At 36.9% G+C, this 19998-nt stretch overlaps 1 protein-coding gene across 1 annotated transcript in view; it reads right to left on the minus strand.

Moving 5' to 3' along the window:
- The window catches only part of EEA1 (early endosome antigen 1), a 71631-nt gene that overhangs the window by 35787 nt on the left and 15846 nt on the right, over nt 1–19998 (minus strand). Inside the window, exons 6-14 of the mRNA XM_088141883.1 lie at nt 19069–19108; nt 17565–17678; nt 17356–17477; nt 15695–15850; nt 9991–10107; nt 8785–9123; nt 5772–5921; nt 4998–5117; nt 3596–3799 (exon numbers count right to left, since the gene is read on the minus strand). Of these exons, the coding sequence (XP_087998009.1) occupies nt 3596–3799; nt 4998–5117; nt 5772–5921; nt 8785–9123; nt 9991–10107; nt 15695–15850; nt 17356–17477; nt 17565–17678; nt 19069–19108 (1362 nt within the window). The remainder of the gene's footprint in view (nt 1–3595; nt 3800–4997; nt 5118–5771; nt 5922–8784; nt 9124–9990; nt 10108–15694; nt 15851–17355; nt 17478–17564; nt 17679–19068; nt 19109–19998) is intronic.

Below are 19998 nucleotides of genomic sequence, written 5' to 3' on the forward strand. Positions count from 1 at the left end.
AGGGGAATGTGGTTGTTGTACCACCATCTCTGCTGAGGACCTTTGGTGGAGTTAGGATGGGAATGGTGTGTCCATCCTCATGCTCTTTGATCTCTCAGCATCTTTCAATACTATTGAACATGGTATCTTTCTGGCCTGGCTGTGGGATTTGGACAGGAGGCACTACAGTGGGGCAAAAAAGTTTTTAGTCAGCCACCAATTGTGCAAGTTCTCCCACTTAAAAAGATGAGAGAGGCCTGTAATTTTCATCATAGGTATACCTCAACTATGAGAGACAAAATGAGAAAAAAAATCCAGAAAATCACATTGTCTGATTTTTAAAGAATTTATTTGCAAATCATGGTGGAAAATAAGTATTTGGTCACCTACAAACAAGCAAGATGTCTGGCTCTCACAGACCTGTAACTACTTCTTTAAGAGGCTCCTCTGTCCTCCACTTGTTACCTGTAGAAATGGCACCTGTTTGACCTTGTTATCAGTATAAAAGACACCTGTCCACAACCTCAAACAGTCACACTCCAAATTCCACTATGGCCAAGACCAAAGAGCTGTCAAAGGACACCAGAAACAAAATTGTAGACCTGCACCAGGCTGGGAAGACTGAATCTGCGATAGGCAAGCAGCTTGGTGTGAAGAAATCAACTGTGGGAGCAATAATTAGAAAATGGAAGACATACAAGACCACTGATAATCTCCCTCGATCTGGGGCTCCATGCAAGATCTCACCCTGTGGGGTCAAAATGATCACAAGAATGGTGAGCAAAAATCCCAGAACAACATGGGGGGGACCTAGTGAATGACCTGCAGAGAGCTGGGACCAAAGTAACAAAGGCTACCATCAGTAACACACTATGCCGCCTGGGACTCAAATCCTGCTGTGCCAGGCGTGTCCCCCTGCTTAAGCCAGTACATGTCCGGGCCTGTCTGAAGTTTGCTAGAGAGCATTTGGATGATCCAGAAGAGGATTGGGAGAATGTCATATGGTCAGATGAAACCAAAGTAGAACGTTTTGGTCTCAACTCAACTCGTCGTGTTTGGAGGAGAGAGAATGCTGAGTTGCATCCAAAGAACACCATACCTACTGTGAAGCATGGGGGTGGAAACATCATGCTTTGGGGCTGTTTTTCTGCAAAGGGACCAGGATGACTGATCCGTGTAAAGGAAAGAATGAATGGGGCCATGTATTGTGCGATTTTGAGTGAACACCTCCTTCCATCAGCAAGGGCATTGAAGATGAAACGTGGCCGGGTCTTTCAGCATGACAATGATCCCAAACACACTGCCTGGGCAACGAAGGAGTGGCTTCGTAAGAAGCATTTCAAGGTCCTGGAGTGGCCTAGCCAGTCTCCAGATCTCAACCCCATGGAAAACCTTTGGAGGGAGTTGAAAGTCCGTGTTGCCCAGCGACAGCCCCAAAACATCACTGCTCTAGAGGAGATCTGCATGGAGGAATGGGCCAAAATACCAGCAACAGTGTGTGAAAACCTTGTGAAGACTTACAGAAAACGTTTGACCTCTGTCATTGCCAACAAAGGATATATAACAAAGTATTGAGATGAACTTTTGATATTGACCAAATACTTCTTTTCCACCATGATTTGCAAATAAATTCTTTAAAAATCAGACAGTGTGATTTTCTGGATTTTTTCCCCCATTTTGTCTCTTATAGTTGAGGTATACCTATGATGAAAATTACAGGCCTCTCTCATCTTTTTAAGTGGGAGAACTTGCACAATTGGTGGCTGACTAAATACTTTTTTGCCCCACTGTATATGATGGTTCTCCTCCTTCTCTGTGGTTGGTTCCAGTTGGTGTTGAGGTCACAACAGTGGCTCCTTATTTGCAGGGTGCCTCAAGGCTAAACACTTCCCCCCCCTTCTTTTCAGCATCTACATGAAAATGCAGGGTGAGGTCAATCATTGGTTCAGATCCTGGGTCATCCAAATGCTGCTGCCAATGTTCTAGCCCAGCGTTTGGAGGCTATTCAGATCTGGATGGGGAGGAACAGGCTCAGGCTCAATCCCGAAAAGACTGAGTGCCTGTGGATATTCCCCTTAAATCTGGGGACTTATCGTCATTTGTTGTGGAAGGGGTGACACTTCTCCATTTGAAACTGGTGTGCGATCTGGGGTTGTCTTGGACTTGAGGAGCAAGTGGCAGCTGTGGCCAGGAGGGCCTCTGCACAGGTCCATCTGGTGCACCAGCTGTGCCCATTTCTAGATTGGGAGGTTCTCCAGTCAGTCAGTCAGCCCTGATCCCCTCACAAATGGACTACTGCAATTTGCTCCACATGGGGCTGTCCTTGAAAATCATTCAAAAGTTACATCTGGTCCAGGACGGAGTAGTGCAGGCAGTGATTGTCATGCCACAGTATGCCCATGTGTCACCATTGCTTTGTGAGCTGCGGTGGTTGCCAGTTTGCTTCCAGGTGCAATTTAACATGGCATCATCTATAAAGCCGTTCATAGCATAGGGCCTGGCTACCTGAGGGACTGCCTATCTTAGTAATTCTGCCCGTCCAGTGAAATCAAAGCAGAGTAGATGTGCTCCAGGTCTTTTGGATTAAACAGTGTTATCTTTCGAGACTTAGGAAACATTCCTTCTCTGTTGCACAGTGCCTTCCCTTTGGAACACCATCTCCCCAGAGATCCATATGGCTCCCATCTGATGATATTCAAAATATTTGAAGATTGGCCTAAGGGTAGGGTAGATGTTGAACTCATTGGTTGTTTTTTGTTATACTATATGTTCTTCCCATACATGCATGATTCTTTTTCCTCGGGTTTATGGTCTCTTCTTACTTTTAAATTGTAAGCTATCCAGAGTTTTCTGGAGTCAGGCAACCTCTAAGTTTAATAAAATAAATAATATAATTCCTAACCCATTCCATATGAGACACTGAATCTAAAATACACCGTTTCAGTAAACACAGTCTTTCTGGCCTCATTATGGCTTTTTAATTAGCTGGCTCTATGACTCTTCCAGCGTGGTACTGCTACTGTGCCAACCAGTTATTCAATACCTTCAAGATGGCAAAGAATGTTGAGACACAGTTTTCATGTTGTGTAGCCTGTAATTGTGAAGCTCTGGCGGAGGCCTCTTCCCTACCTTCTATCCTATCCCTGTGGTAAAGAAAGACAGATTAAAGAAGGAAGGGATGAAGGAAAAGAAAGGGCGATTCTATTTTAAATAACAAAGCTAGACTCTTAGATACTTCAGCTGGACCTAACAGCTCTGCTCACTACGCAGGGCAGCCCTGAATCCTTTCTCCAGAGCGGTAATTCAAAATCGGACCTGTCTATTAGCTCCAGAAGAAGGCAACATCCCATGATACAAGGAAAAATAATGGCAAAAGTGAGCTTCATTTTTATTTAGCTCCTTTCCAAAACATCTTATAGATTTGTTACTCGTAACAAATAATACCCTAATATTGTGCCTTGCTATCCTCCATTCCCCCACATCTAACCCTAATGTAGTTAGTCCCTACTGCAACAATAGGGACTACTGGCAACAAAAGGAAACAAGAAGTGAACCAGCAAGTAAAAAGATCTGTCACTTTTAAAATACTATCCTCTAATAAATTTGAACTTCTTACCTGTTCCTGCAAAGCATGATTCTTCTCCTGTAACTGATTTAGAACTGCTGTTTCTCCTTCACCAGCTTGAATTTTGGCATACAAGTCTTCCCTTTCTTTTTCTAGCAAAGAAATATTCTCCTTACTCTTTTGTAGCAGGGCTTCAAGGTTTTGGATTTTTTGATCCTTATCACCAATCTGGCGTAGAACTTGCTCTAAATCATTCTTGGAAATGGGGAATACAATAGCTAAATTAATCTTGAAACATAATTTCTGCATACTATATTTACAGAGAGCTCCTGACACCTTTTTTAATAAGAACAACTTAAAACCATTCTAGTTTTTCATATAATTAAACAGAAAGTCTAACATTAAAAGTTAAAAAGTACAATCAAAATTAAATGTTTGCAATGAGGAACATAAAAAAGAGAAGATGGGTTTGTTTAAAATATAAAGACAAGTTTTTATTCATTTTTCAGAAAAAAAATGGGGAGAAGAAAGAGATAGAAAAAGACATGATAATCTCCAAAGCATATACTAATGAATTAATAGTATCTGCCACAAGCTCTTACTATCAAATATCAATGATAGTGGACATATTATGAAATATATAGATTTGAAGGTCAATTCCTACTGTGAACTGAGCTTCAGAAACCAAGTTGCCGATAACAACACTTCAAAACAAGTACAGCAGTACCTCGGTTCACGAACTTAATTCGTTCCACGATTCTGGTCGCGAGCCAAATTGGTCGCGAATTGAATCAAATTTCCCCATAAGGTTCAATGTAAATAAGGTTAATCCGTTCTGGCCCCTATGAATGTGGTCACCAACCGAATTGGTCGCCAACCAAATCAAATTTTCACATAAGGTTCAATGTAAATAAGGTTAATCCGTTCTGAGCCATATGTATTATTTTTTAACCACAAAAATATGAAACAAAGTACAGTACAGTACAGTATGAAGAGAGAGAACACTAACCTTGCTTGAGGTGACACCAAAAAGCTTCACAGCAAGTGTCTGTCTGCAACCACGATCTTGCCTAGAGGAAGCCACGACCACGTGTCAGAGCAGGGAAGATGGCAACGGGTCGTGTTCATCACCCGATGCGGAGTTCGCGAACAGAAGCAAAATTTTGCGAACGCTGCTGTTCACAAACTGAATTGTTCGCAAACAAGTGTTCGTGAATCGAGGTATTACTGTATATGTTTGTCAAATTCTGGGCCACTTCATATGTCATGCCTAATGACAGTTCCATTAAAAATATAGCACAACAGTTAATTTAGAAATCATCAAAATATAATGATTATAGCCAGTTCCTTTCTCCAAGTAGTAACTATAACCAGTGTGTCAACAGAAATATTCCTTCTTGAAGCACACTAGGAATATGTTGCGTTTTTTTCCCAGCAGCAAAACTTTTCTTACCTGGGCTTCTCGAAGTTTTGCTGTAGTACTTTGCTGAAGATTCTGTTGCTCCTGATGCTGCTGCTTCATTTTGTCTAACTGATGTTGCAATTCAGTTGTATTTGCTGCTTTTTCCTTTAGCTTAGAAAAATAGTCACAGACTGTTGACTGAAAACTGACAAGCACAATTTAGTAGTTTAATAGTTTATAATTTACTCTAATAGTGAAGTATTTTACATCAGATGCCTTTTGTATTAAATTAGAAGTCATGTGTTATATTCGTCCTAGAAGTGGTTTTTTAAAAAAAATCTACAATCAAATCAAGAACTTTTCCACAAAAATCAAAGGTTAAACTATAATAACATTATAACAATAGGTTATTGTTTCCTATTTTACATTAGGAAACTTGCATAGAAAAATAAAAGTTCTGCTGTGTCTTATTATCAGCTATTTTGAGATAACTAGAATGTTTAGATGCCAATCATTAATTAGGCAGCTATGACAATAATCTTTATAATTCTTGCACACATTTAGTTAAAGCCAGGCAAAGGTTGGACCCAACCCTGGAAAAAATCTTGAGAAGCAGACATTAAACGCTCCTAGCCTAATGATGAAGGATCAAATACCCTGATCCATTAGGCTTACTAAAGGATTAAGGAATTTAGGAAGATACATTTCCTTAATTAAAACTAGCAAAATGCAAGGTAGCCTCCCAATCTCAGATCAAGAAGATGGGGTTTTCTGGTCGCTAACTATAAAATACAAATTCAACTCAACCAGGAATTATATTCTTACCTGCTCTTCAGCACGTGAAAGTTTTAACTGAATGTCAGCTACTTGCTGTTCCTTGTCCATCAGCTTTTCACTAGATAGCTGTCTCTGCTCTTTTAGTCGGCCATGTGCTTCCCCAAGTTGATGTTCTGTTTCCAAAAGTTTATTGTGCAACTGGAAGTGAAAAGTGGTCTCATTTTGATCACATGCCATGCTTTTCTTTTAAATGTACTGTACTTGCATACAAATGGTACCAACACATTCAGTCCTAGTAAGTTGTGGATAGTTTCCACACACAATCCAATCAAAAAGTCTGGCAGGTGGGACAACTCAGTTCAAGCTTCCCTTCTAATAACAAGTAGGCTGCAGCTAGAAGAATGGGAGCAGTCTCATATTTTGTTTTCATGAAGATAATGATCAGCCCAAATCAATCCACTGCAGGATGAAGGCCTCTTCTCTGATAGTTATGGACCTTTATCTACCACACTGGTCTAGTCCAGATAGGTAGATACAGGTTTTTCCACTTCCCAGTCTAGGGTGAGAGAGAATGACTGGTCCAAAGTCACACAGCTAGCTTTCATGCCCAACGGTGGACTTAAACCTGGATAGTCCGGTACCTTAACCACTATACATTGGCTCTGTTACTTGCATAAACCAATATAAGTATGTATATTTAGGATAATAGATTTATACAACTAGATTGTCTCAACTGACTTCAAACCACAGAATAATCTATAGTTGTTTTTTTTCAGACAAGCAAGTTATATATGTATATGAACTGCACTGAAACAGAAGGGAGCAAGTAAACACAGTCTGTCATTCTATCATGTGATCTCCCAAACACAGAAACTGTATGTGGAGGCTGATCAATTCAGCTGGGAAAGCAGTGACCTGGAGTAGATAAAGGGTTTTTCTCATGCAAAGCTCTCATAGGGAGTGAAAGGGAAAAGAGATGAAAATTGTCTGAAAAACTGGCAGGAAAAGATCTGGGGTTTTGGAGAGAGCAAAAAGCAGCTGGCTGGCAAACTAATTGTTGGATTTATAGTTTTGGCTGCTGAAGAGCTGCAGGTTCCAAGATGGAGTGAAGACCACCATGAGTTCTGAAGTGATGGGAAGATCATTAAAGATGAAAAAGGACCAGGGTTCAAGGGATCTTATCTAACTTACCAAGGGAGAAGCGGATCCAGGAAAGACCCAAGATGATCAACATTCTGCTAACCACAAGATACTGCCAGCTAATAGTGATTCATGTTCTTAGTTAACTCTAAGGGGAATTTAGTAATAGCTATACACACTTAAATATAGCTTAAGTTAGGCACAAACTAACATAGCAGCAGAAGCCTTACTTTGCAGGCAGGGAAACAGTTGATTGCTAATCAGCAGAATAATTTTAGTTATAAAATAATGTTCTATTTTACTGCAGGTAAAGCTTCTTTGAAATCAAATGCAGAGGCAGGAGGCAGGAACACTATTTCTTAATCTGCTTAAGCTAAATGCCACTTCCAGGATTAGCCTTGCATGATACTAAGATTCTAATAGTTTTGTATCTGAGTTATGTCATGATTTTTTGAAAAAAATGGTTCAAAGAAGGTATTTGCATGCTGTAGTTTGTCTGGTTGGATGCTGAGAACCCAATCCCCTATGACACATATGTGACCAAAATATCTCCATTAATATACCAAAGTAGAAAACTAAAAACAAGAACAGTACAAACATAATCCTACTTAGGCATTTGGCCGAAGACTGTCATTGTAAAAGTATACTAGAAGAACTTATCACAGCAGTAGAGTAGAAATTTATCATTTGCCTGGTCTGAACAGATAGACTATATGTAAGCTTTATCTTGGAAGGAAAACCACCAGGAAAGCTTAAGATTAAAGGCTAGACCTGTAAGTCAAAGTATTTCAGACAAAGGTAATGGCAAACCACTACTGTATTGTTCCCATGAAAACTACACAGACATGCCCACATAGTTACTATGAGTCGAGCACACATCAAGAGTCTTTACAGGTGTTTTGTTTTGTTTTGGGTGATTTGGAATAATAATTTAGCTTGAATTAATTATACTATTTAATAATCATTTTAGTTATATTTTTAGCTAAGTATGACATTCTTGTTACTATGCCCATTTGTTGCCTTTTGATGATTAAATGCCTACAGAATTTACATTTTGAGCAGAGGCAGTAGGTTCACGGGTGAACAAGATGTGCTTCCTTATCTCTCTCTCCTTCTGCAGTAAAATACAGGGCCAGCTTGTTAGAACAACAATGAAAACCTTGACACTTCTAGGATAGAAAACTGCTATGCTGCATCCTAAAGCATGTACCTATAACGTTTTCACATAGAAATGATACCCATGTCTCCCTCAGAATTGCCTTGTTTCCTTATCAGTTGAAAAACAATTATTTCTATTGGGGTCTCATATTAGTGCATATGCTTGCCCAATTTTCTTGATCAGCATCCTATATAAGAGCTATGTAACTTTGGGGCTCTTGCTCTTAGCTCATCCAGGTGCAAGATACCATGAATCATGGTAACTTGCTAGTCTTGGAAAATAAAATAATGGTTTGGATCCTCTGCGGTTGTTGGTATTTATTGGGTGAGTTTTAAACCGCACTGCTGTTTATTGTTATCTCCATATGCACTAATATGAGACCCCAATAGAAATAATTGTTTTTCAACTAAGGAAACAAGGCAATTCTGAGGGAGACATGGGTATCATTTCTATGTGAAAACGTTATAGGTACATGCTTTATTACGGAAATGATAGGTTCATTTCCCTAATATGTACATACAGTGTAGTCCTTAAAAAGAAGTTTTATATGCTATTGTTCAGATAACAATGAAAAAAGATCATTACCATTTAGAAACAATGCTTTTGCATTTATGACCTGATTAGCATGTACAGCTGTTTATTTGTTTTTTAAAAAAGCTTTGCTTCTGTTTAAACTACGAGAAACAATATAGGAATTCTTGCCCAACAGTGAAATCAGTCTTTATAATTTCTTTGCTTAAAAACATATAAACTTAACTTTACCTGATTGAGTTCATTTTGAAGCAGCAGGCTCCGTTGTTCTTTTTCTTCCCTTTGTTGTTGTAGCTGCTTGTATTCTGCCTTAAGATGTTGGTATTTGGCTTCAGTTTCTGACAATTCTTCCTTAAGTTTTTGACTTGTTTCTCCCCTTTCACACAATTCTTTCTGCAATCTCTGTAATGAGTCCTCAGATGCAGATAATCTTGCCTGAAGCTGTTGACAGTCCAAGTCCTTTTGATTAAGAGTCGCTTGCAGATTCTTTTTACCTAGTGATTCTTCATGTTTTCTTTCTTCTAACTGAGTATAATCCAATTCTTTCTTTTTTAATTTTTCCACTAGACTCTAAAATAACAATGGATTGAGATTGTATTTAATTAATTTTATATAAAATAATAGGCAGCTGGATTACAAGTGCAAAATTAATATTTTAATATAAAAGCATGCATGACCGATAGTAGCATGTACCACTGAGGGCCCCAAAATGTAGTTTTCAGTTATTTTTTGTCAGGTTCAGCCCAAGAACAACAGCAAGACAGTCCAGAATCGGTTCAGCTCCTTTATTAGCTTACAGCTAATAGACAGAATCTTGCCAGACTCATTCTAATCCCCAACAACAGCAGCTATAACCATGATGCCCTTAGGGAGGGGCCAGTCTCCTTCTCTTGACTTTCCCACTCTCTGACTGGGAGCTGACGAGGTGCTTTCCCTTGAACCTCTCTTCCCCTTCCCGGCAACCTTGAAGCTCCATTGCAGAATCTTCCCCGCTCATGTCTTCCATCACATTTTTCTTATAAGAAGACAACCTTCTCAGTCTGGATTTTTATTACTTCACTATAATATCAAGAAGGACCCTAATCTGAGAAGATACAGTCCCACTTCCCTTTTGCTCCTAAGCTCAGTTGCAGCCACATCTAAACCAATCATGTGAGCTTGATTACAAAGATAACATGTTTGCAAGAATATGTGAGTTCAAGTAGTCCCCAGTTTAAGAATGAGTTTTGTTCCCAAAGTTTGTCCTTAAGTCAAATTTGTAAGTAAGCCAGAATAGTATTATCGTATAATACTGTATAAGTAGTATTGTGTAATGAACTCAAACCACTGTGTATTTAACTCAAATCATTGTGTATTTAATTCAAATTTACCTTTAGGGTTGAACAAGAATATCAAGGTATAGCTTTCAAAACAGAGTTAAATAACAATAATTCTTACCTGATTTTTCTGTGCCAGTTCATTAATTGAAGTTTGAAGTTTTTGGATGTCTTGTACATATATAGCAACTTCCTGTGGTCCTTTGGCAAGTTCAGCTCTTAACTGATTAATGGTAGCCTGGGGGGGAGAGGGGGATGAGAAAATTCAATTTATACCTTTAATTCAGCAGAAGTATATTCTATAATGAAATTATGAAAATCCATAATAAAAGTTAATGTGCTTTCAAAAAAACTTAAAAATTTAAATATATACTATAACAATTGTATACAGAAATATTGCTTTACATTAGTTGTTCAAACATCACTAGTAAAAAGAGGAAACCATGCCACAATTGGATCATGAAAGCGTGATTCCTGCTTGGTTTCTGCCATCAGCAAGAAAAACTATACAAATAAGGTAATTTTAACATTATAGCTAAGGATCAGTTGATTGTTGTATTCTTGCCAAATCCAGATCTGAAGTGAAGGATTCCCTTTTCTTTATTTCAACTTACATTGGCAGGAGAAATATAGTGGATGCCATCAGACAATATGTACCAGCAACTTGCCTGATTCTGATAAGTCATAATCCTGAAAAATTATGAGTATAAAACATTTCATGACTCTTGATATAGTTTTTTCTTTATAAAAAACAAGCCTCCTGTTCTCCAATAGACAGAAAAAAGTCTCCTGTTTTAAATTTGAAAGCTAAAATTCTAGTTTTGTTCAACAAAAAGAAGAGTGAAATGTTACAATAAACACATAAACAGAGATGTTTAGGTATATAAGCACTATGTTTATATAAACACATAAACAGAGATGTGTATACATATTTGTGTTTTCAAACACATGAAAAACTATTATATTGTACCTCTTAATGATAATAGGGGCTTTCCTTGTATATAGGTATAAGCTATTCCTGCTATTTTGTACATCTAGTTACTCTAGGTCTTCGCTGTCAAGTGAATACCAAAGTAAATTCACTAGTACACTAGCACTACGACCTGTATCCCTCTACTGTTCCTTTCCATCCACCCTTATCTTTAAATGTTCCTTACAGATTTTTTACCAAATCTATGCAATATCAGCATCCCCCATCTGCAAATGAAGATGATGCTACACCTACTGGCAGGAATCAGCATACCAAGTCTGTCTTGAAAACTTTGCTTTCTAAGAGTGTTTCAGTCCATTTTTTAAAAATCTCCACCCTTCTGCTTTGGCGGGGGGGGGGCGCTTGGGCAGAAGGAGAATGCACCAGAAATAAATTCCCATTTACCTTATTCATGAAAACATAGCCAAACTGAGGGTCTTATAATTGCTTTTTTCAGGCAGTCCAATGTGCATTGACAAGCATATAATATAAATGTTCTATAACGGTAATAGTCAGTGGAATAAGGATTTCTAGTTACTAATCATGAGTTCTGAAAATGAGGATTGGAGAAACAAGGTGGCAAGTAGGTGCACTTAAAGCTGCACGGTGTGCACAGTGCAATGTGTATGCACTTATATAGCATTTATTAAAAATACAGTTTTAAGATGTGATTGAAAACAGAAAAAAACAACTAAACCCTTTAAAAATCTAATGGTAACCAGTCAACAACATGTAGCTGTTCTGAGTGCTTTTTAAGAACAGCAGGATAGAAATACTTTAAATATATTAAATAAAATAAATATATTGGAGTTAAAAACTAGTATGTTGGAACATAATGAACATAGCTTTCTTTAAAAGTGAATGTTCTACTTGGAATTTGGATGCAGGACAGATTTCAGGGTGAATGATGTATGGTAGAGGAAGAAAAAGAGGGGAAAAATAAACCTTATCAGCATGTAGATCATGATTTATGTAATTCACCTGACAGTTCTCCCATGAATTGCTGTAGTGGGGAGTTACCACTAGTAACAAAAAACCAGTAACAAAACACAGATAAAAGAGTTTTCTCTGATTCTGACAAAGTCCATATTACAGCATGCTCACAAAGTGATTTCCTCCACTCTACAAGAAATTCATTCCTGAGTTTGACCCAACTTCAAACATTAAAGATTCAATAAAATATAAGAGACTACAAAGCATCTTTGTGATCCGTGTTCTTTTTAACTTGAATTCATATGCAATGAGCTTACCAAAAAGTAGGGCTGCAACACTAATGTAGAAAATGCAATTTCTTCTTTTATTAAGGGAGAATGAATCTAAATGGACATGTAAGTGCTAGACTGCTACAACTGCTCTCAGCAGCTACTTTCCCCAAACAACTGTCCTTCGGGCATGTTCATCTGCAAGTTCTATAATGCTAGTTGGGAAATATAATCTAATGCCCTGAAGGCACCATGTTGGAGAAAACTGATATACGCTTTTGGATCAGTCTTTTTTTTCCTTGATTTTCTGGAACTATATTTATCCAGAAATTTTGTAGAATTTACTTAAGGTGCTTCTGTTCCTTTCAGCCCTAGAAAGAGCCTCAATGTGATTCATGAAAACGCCAAACAAATAATAAAAGAATTAAATCCAAAAAGGATAGAACAGTATGTTTTATTTCAAATTCATTAAAAAGAGACAAAATGCAGATGCTTATACCAATCACATAAAATCACTGGAAATCTGGCTACCTTAATTGTGAGAATAGTTTGTAAAATAACAGCAAAAAAAAGGGGGGGGGTGGCTTGCAAATATGTACACAAATTAGTTCCTATCTGGTTTAATATTAGTTTGTAATTACCTTTGGAAAGAGGTGTAAAGGTTAGGGTATTACCTCGAATTTAAAGACCTCCACAGAAAGCAGCAAAAAAAATGATGGGTGAATGGAAAAGAAAACAATGATAAATGTTATTGCAACATTAGACAGAATGTTCATGGATCTCCTAAATCAGCAGCCTGACGGTGAAATCCCATGCACATTTAATTAGTAGGACAGACAACTTCAGTGATTTTCAAAGCTGATCTAGACAAAATCACAAGAATATTCTCAGCAATTCCATATGAAAACTGTATGATCAAAACAGACAAATATATAAGTGTTGCTTTGCATGTTCAATCAGAAAATGTTTGTCTTTGTGAGTGACTAAACCTAAAATCAGAGCTAGAAGGGGCCCTCCAATTCTGTGCTTACCACAGGAATTCAAATTATAGCATTTGGTCTAGTGGTTAAGGCACCAGGCTAGAAACCAGGAGACTGTGAGTTCTTATGACACCTTAGGCATAAAAGCCGGCTGGGAGACTTTGGGCCAGTCACTTTCTCTCAGCCCAACTCACCTCACAAGGTTGTTGTTGTGGGGAAAATAGGAGGAGGAAGGAGTATTAGATATGTTCGCTGCCTTGAATTATTTATAAAAATAATAAAGGTGGGATAAAAATCTTATAAATTAAATTAAATAAAATAAAATAAATCTCCTACAGAGGAGATCCCAACCTTATCTAGGTAACTGGTTCAATTGCCTAACTGCTGTTATTGTCAATATGTTTTTTTCTGACATCAGAATTATCCTGCCTGTCAACTTGAATCCATTATTTCATGCACTGTACTCTGCAATAATGGCGAATAGATCTTGGCATTCTTCTGTGTGAAGACCACTATTACATTCCCCACCTTCAGACTTTTCAAAGCTAAACATGCCCATCTCTCTTCACAGAACTTAGTTTCTCATTCATTGGACTAGGTCCTTGATTATTAGCTTGACTAACTGGCAGAAGCACACTTCTTTCAGTCAAATAAATCACGTGACTTCTGTTGATCTTCTCTTCGTATGGCTGGGGTCAGAACATTGGTTAACACAGACTCTATAGGTCAGCTGACTCAGCCTGCAGCTGTCTCTCCTCAGGTGCACTCTGTTCATGTGATGAAGGCTAAGGCTCAGTCTGGTCAAGTTCTTCAGTTTCTGAATCTGAGCACTCAGACTGATCCTTAATGGTTCCAATGATGCAGAATATGTCTGATTTCTCTTGCTTCCTGCAGACATTCTCATCCATTGGACTTGTTCCTTTGTTTGATGGTCTTCCTTCTGGAGAGTTGCTTCTTTTGTCAGTTTTTACTGTAGTGCCCCCTTACTTTCTTCTGGTGAATCTTTGTTCTTTCTTAGGAGCTGAGGATTGGCTATCACTGTTCCAATCCTTTAATTCTTTCATCAAGAACTTCTAGAGTTTGCCACTTCTATGTCTCTATTTTCTCAGGTGTTTGGAAGTGTTCAATGTGTCTTAAAATACAGTTGAGAAGCAGTTAAGAACCACTAACCCAAATCAAGATATTAATATTGCACTGACTGGGCTCACACACTGCATAGTAAGGGAATGCAACTACTGTGGCTTATTTGGCAAAAACAACTGTTTTGTACAGTCAAACAGCCACTGCCTAATCAATGACAGCTTGCACAATATGTGTATTTCCTGATTAAACAAGAATGGATACTTGTTTAAACTTCTTTCCACCAATTAATTTTTTTCCAGCATCTGTTGATAAACATTATTTTGCAATTTTGTCTAGATAAGTACACTTTCAGCTAAATCTGGGAGCAAGACGCATTGTACCCCTAAAGGCCTAGTTTGACTAGCTATGTAAAGGTTCTTATAAGCAGATTCAAAACATATGTACTCTGAAATAAGAACTAGGGGACCAAAATAAACATGCATAATACTATTAATATTATATTAGTAATCTTTATGTAACCTTTATATATTTTACAATATATTATCACCTTCATTATAGAAATGTACAGAATATTTTATAATATTTTCTTAGTCCAGTACATAGGTTTCTGAACTTGGAGTTATAAAATAAAATCTTTCAGTTTAAGCAGAATTTTAGGTTCAGAATTTAGGAAGGACCTCAAGAAAAAATTAAGCAAGATTGAAGGAAGCAACCAATCAGGCACAATCTAATGAAGCATCCATCAAAAACAAAATAACATGTAACAAATATTGAATAAATAATAAGACAATGAATGCAGAACTCAAAATCTTGAAAGTTGACTTATCTAAGGATTTTATATAGCCTAACAACACAATCAGGTATATTATTACTTAATCAAATCAACTTATATTTAGCATTAGGGTGTAACAGTGCAATGTAATATAGAGCTTATATGCAATGTTTCCAGGTAACAACTGCAATTTTTTTTTAAAAAGCATTTGAATGTTTGGCAGAAGCAGCTAAAAATATCTTAAATTATCTAATTTTACTTAATTTAATATTAAAAATATGCATTAAACATTGCAGAGCTGTAAAACATCACCTTATAATTATTTTGTCATTACAGTTCTGTCTGATACAACACAAAAATACAGTCACTTTGATACATAAAATGCTATCTCAAGTTGATTCTGACATGTTGATGGTCTTGTCAAAGCATTAACATGGATGGCTTCAGAACTTCAAAACATAAATTGAGCAAGATAATAAGTCAGCTCCAAGAGATATCAGATTTGTTTATAAGCATGACATTATTCCACCTTCTAACTGGCAGAGGCTTCATCATCCAATAGAGACGTGAACTAGAACTGAACTGGAACTACCTTGCAGACATCCAAAATAATACAAATTTATAATGATGGTATATCAGTGTTATAACTAGAAAATTTCCAAAGGGGAAACTATTATCTTGCAGCAAAAAGTTTATTGCACCACCATTAAAAGACCATCAAATTTTTATCATATAGCTTTCTACTAAAGCAACCAGATTAACATTATTTTTATATAAAATTATGGTTCATATTCAAATGTTTTAACTAGATTCATTACCTCTGCATTTGTATATTCTGCTTTCAAATGACTGCACTCATCTTTCAATTTCTCAGATTTTTTCTCACACTCCAAAGTCATCTTATCCATCAAGGTTTGAACTTGGACTAATTCCTTCTTTAGAACTGCGACATCTTCTATCCCTGGTCTTTGAAGCTTCAGAAAACAGCAATATAAAAATCAGTATTACAAAAATCAGAATGAAAGTATATTTTCAATATGGTTTATAAAGTTATAAGAGTCTGTGCAAAACAGACTCTCTCTCTCTGTGTGTATGCGTGTGTGTGTGTGTGTGTGTGTGTGTACGCATATATGTATATACATTCCGTATTCTAATGTCCAGCCTTAGAGCTGCTAAGTTTCATGAAAGCTGTTACAATATATTCAAATATAGCTAAAATACATCTACAGGCTGAAAGGGAATGACTGGCCCAGTCACCCAGCCAGCTTTCATGCCTATTTTACTTTACATCTGCTTCACATGGACCTTCCTTTAAGGACTACTCAAAAGCTGCAGTTGATGCAAAAAGGTATCAGTCCACTTTACAGTTGCACTGCAGGACCTGAACTGGTTACTAACAAGTTTCCAGGTTCAGTTTAAAGTGCTGCTTTGACCTAGAAACTCCTATGTGGCTTAGGATTTCCTGCAGTTAGAATTAACCTGTCCAAAATATACATCCCAGGAAAAGTTATGTTTAATCACTTATTCTTGTGAAGTTAGGGGCAATGAAGCCAGGAGGAGATATTTTTCCATAACTGTATAGCATCTATGTTATAGAATAGACCTCTCCTGTATGTTTGACTTGCCCCCACACTGAGGTTTGCCTTCAGTGGAAGCAACTGAAGATAGACCTCTTCTGGAGGCTTTTTAAACTTCATTTTTAACTTAATTAAGATAATGCTATCTTGTGATTTCTTCCCCAGGTTGCTCCATTTTTAGATTTTATGTTGCTATGATTTTGATTGATTTTTTCCTATATATTCCATGTTTGACTGATTATGTGCCATTTAGTTGGTGGTGACTCCTAGCAACCACATAAGTACATTTTCTCTAGGAATATTTTACGTACTGTGGACATGTTATCTTTTATTGTGGGTATTTGATATACATATTTGTAATCAGCCAAGAATCTTTGAATGTGGATCTCTATACAGACCTGATATCTAATTTCTGTACTCAAAAGTAGTTTCCTCTGTAGTAATGCACTTTGTAATTTATAAAACATGCACAAATACATAAATAGCCTAATTTATAAAAATACTACAAATTGCCTTCAACAATACACTACAAATTAACTCTAAGAACAGCAATAAATAGAGAGGGGAGAATGAATAAATGAACGAACGAACGAACAAATGAATGAATGAATGAATAAATGTCTAGTGACAACCAACTACTACTGCCATGATAAATAGGAAAAATATGACAATGTATGGAAAATAAAAGGTATTTCAAATTAAAACATTATTTTGAGCATGGGAAAGTAACAGATTTTTTATTCTACCATAGAAGTAGACTCTTTATTTTGCACCATAAATAGATCACTGTAAATATAAACATCAATTTGTTTTTTAAACATCTGTAATGAAAATAATCAAGCTGTTGGAATCATCCCCTTCCAATTAGACAATGCATGATAAAACATGACCACATGAATTACCAGCTCTGTGTTTAAATCTTCACATACACCTTTTTGCTCCTGTAGCTCTTGTGTTAAATTAGTCACTTTCTGTTCTGCAAGTTCTCGAAGGCTTGTTTCTTCATCATATTTGGCTTTAAGTTCTGTTGTAGAGAAAGATTTTTAAAAAGTTGTTCCTTCAATTTAAACAAGAATGACACTTTATTATGTAATAAGTATGGACAACTTACCCACAATCTCAGTGGCCAGTTGTGCTGCTTTCTGTTCAAATAAGTCTTTCATTTGCTTAATATTAAATTTTTCTACTTGACTGTCTTCTAACTGCTGTTCTAAAGATTCCAATTCTAAAAAAAAGTATAATTACTAGGTGAAACGTAAGATAATATTTTATAGAAACTCATATTGATAAAGTTTTTCTTTTTTAACCAAGAAGAATGCTGCCATGCTAGTAAAAGTATGCCTGAATTCTGTCCTGCCTACTCTATTTGTCGTGGGAGGAAAAATGCTGGCGGCGCCTTGCAAAAGGAGTCGGGAGCAGTTGCCGGTAAGCGCGAAAAACCGCACTCACCCGAAAAGGGCGCGAAGCCTCGGAAACCCTGCCTCCTGCGCTCGCCAGCTGGGCTCTGCTCTAGGAAGGAGGCACTGGCAAACCACTTCCGAAAAACAACTGCCTTGAAAACTGCAAGGACTCGTCCAAGCAGTCACTGCAGAGTCAGTAACGACTGAGCGCAGATTAAAAAAAAAAAATAGCCTGCCCCAATATGGAAGGTGTATAGTAAGGAAAAGAAAACAAATTAACAAAATAGAAGCAAATGACAATAATAAAAATCAAAGAGAGATGCCTTTCATCAGTCAAGTGAGGTCAAAGCCTTGCTGAAATAAAACAGATTTAACCGGTTTCCAGAATGACAGCAAAGTGAAGATTGCACATACTTCTGAGGAGAGATTATTCCACAAAATGGGGAATACAGAGAAGGCCTATCATCTCATCCTCACCTCATATCCCTCATGAGGATGGGGGACTCTCAATAGGCCTTCTCTAGGCCAGCCACGCTGATTGAATTCTGGCAAGGTATAAGCTGATATATCTTTGTGTAGGGCTTTAAAGGGAATGACCAGAGCTGGGTGACCTTAGGTCAATCACTCTTTCTCAGCCATAATCAGTGTCAGGCTCTGCAGCAAGCCAACTGAGAAAGAAAAGCCCTGTCACATCACGCATTGATAGCTTTGCTGTATGAACTAAGCAAGCACAGCACCAAAAACCTAGGCCCTGCAACCCAATGGGATAAACACTAAGAAAAACAACTATTTATTAATTATGATGCTTCAACTGCTTTATAATTATTTGATCAGACAAAAAGAGCAATTTTGGTTCAAGTTCTCAGTAAAAAGATCATTTATCATCATTTTTAACAATAATGGAAATTAAAATGGAAATAACAAGTTCTACAGCAGATAAGCTTTAAGAACAAATTTGTTTAACAAAAAAGGTCATTCTTTCTTCTATAAAACACAGAACTACTACACAAATAAGCAAAAATAATCTTAAAAATCTTAAATTATTTAAAGAGTACATTTTAAATTGAAGTATTTACAATCAGTCAATAAATTATTTTATGGAGAAATGCTTCCTTAATGAGAGATATGGATCAGGAAATCATTTTTCTGGACAACTATGTTTCATTAACTTTGTTTCTCTCATAATAATGAGACTATTTTTAAAATGTTTGTCACCTGTAGAGGCAGCAGTTGCTAGTCCATCAGGTTTGGATTCCTGTAAAAAAAAAAAAAGAAATAGAAAGTTATGAGTCTGTACTTTTTGTTATAAGTTTGTAACCATTTACATAATCACAGCAGAAAATAAAAATGTAAAGATCTTAAACCAAGTTTTATGACTGAGAATTCCTGCACTTGAGCATATCACTAAGACCGATAGATCCTCTATTAACTACCAACTATCTTGTAGAACTACTACAAGAACCTACCATGTGTTGGAGGCTATAATCCACTATGCTGCTGTTTCAGACTGAATCCACTAAAATGAATAAAAAGATGTGCAGTAAACCGCACTCATGTACTGCAAACTGGTTTACCTAGGAATGAACCACAACCATTTTTCCCACTAAATAATTTTCATTTTGACAACCCAATGAGCTTAAGTCAACTAATTTATTTTTAGAATTAATACTTTTAAAAATCCTTCTTTCACTGTATTAGTGATGAATACAAAGGAGATTTGCAAAGAAAAAGCCACAGAAAAAGAAACTGGGGAATGGGGAATAGAAAGATGTATGATAGAAGTGGAAAGATGACAAGAAAAGAGAAAACTGGATGAGGGAAGCTTGCAGAAGGCTCACAGACCACAGTTCAGTCTTTGCACATAGACAAACATGAAGCAGCAAACTCAGAACATGAAATCTTTATTCTTATGATAAATATAATACTGTGTAAGTTAAAGAATTTTTGTTGACCAAAATATTTAATGGCATCCATAGGGGATACAATGCACATGTGATATTCTTACATTATATCACCATAGTAGAATAGGAGAATTAGAACTAACTGAATCAGGCCACGTGCCTTACAAAACAGGTAATAATCTTCATTTCAAGGTTGATAACAAATTGCTTGCGGAAAGCTTGCTTCAAATATTTTAAAATAATT

This window comes from Python bivittatus, unplaced genomic scaffold, assembly GCF_059951505.1.
Source record: "Python bivittatus isolate LINGU-HERP-01145 unplaced genomic scaffold, Pbiv_v1 ctg000330_np1212, whole genome shotgun sequence".
Classification (NCBI taxonomy): domain Eukaryota; kingdom Metazoa; phylum Chordata; class Lepidosauria; order Squamata; family Pythonidae; genus Python; species Python bivittatus.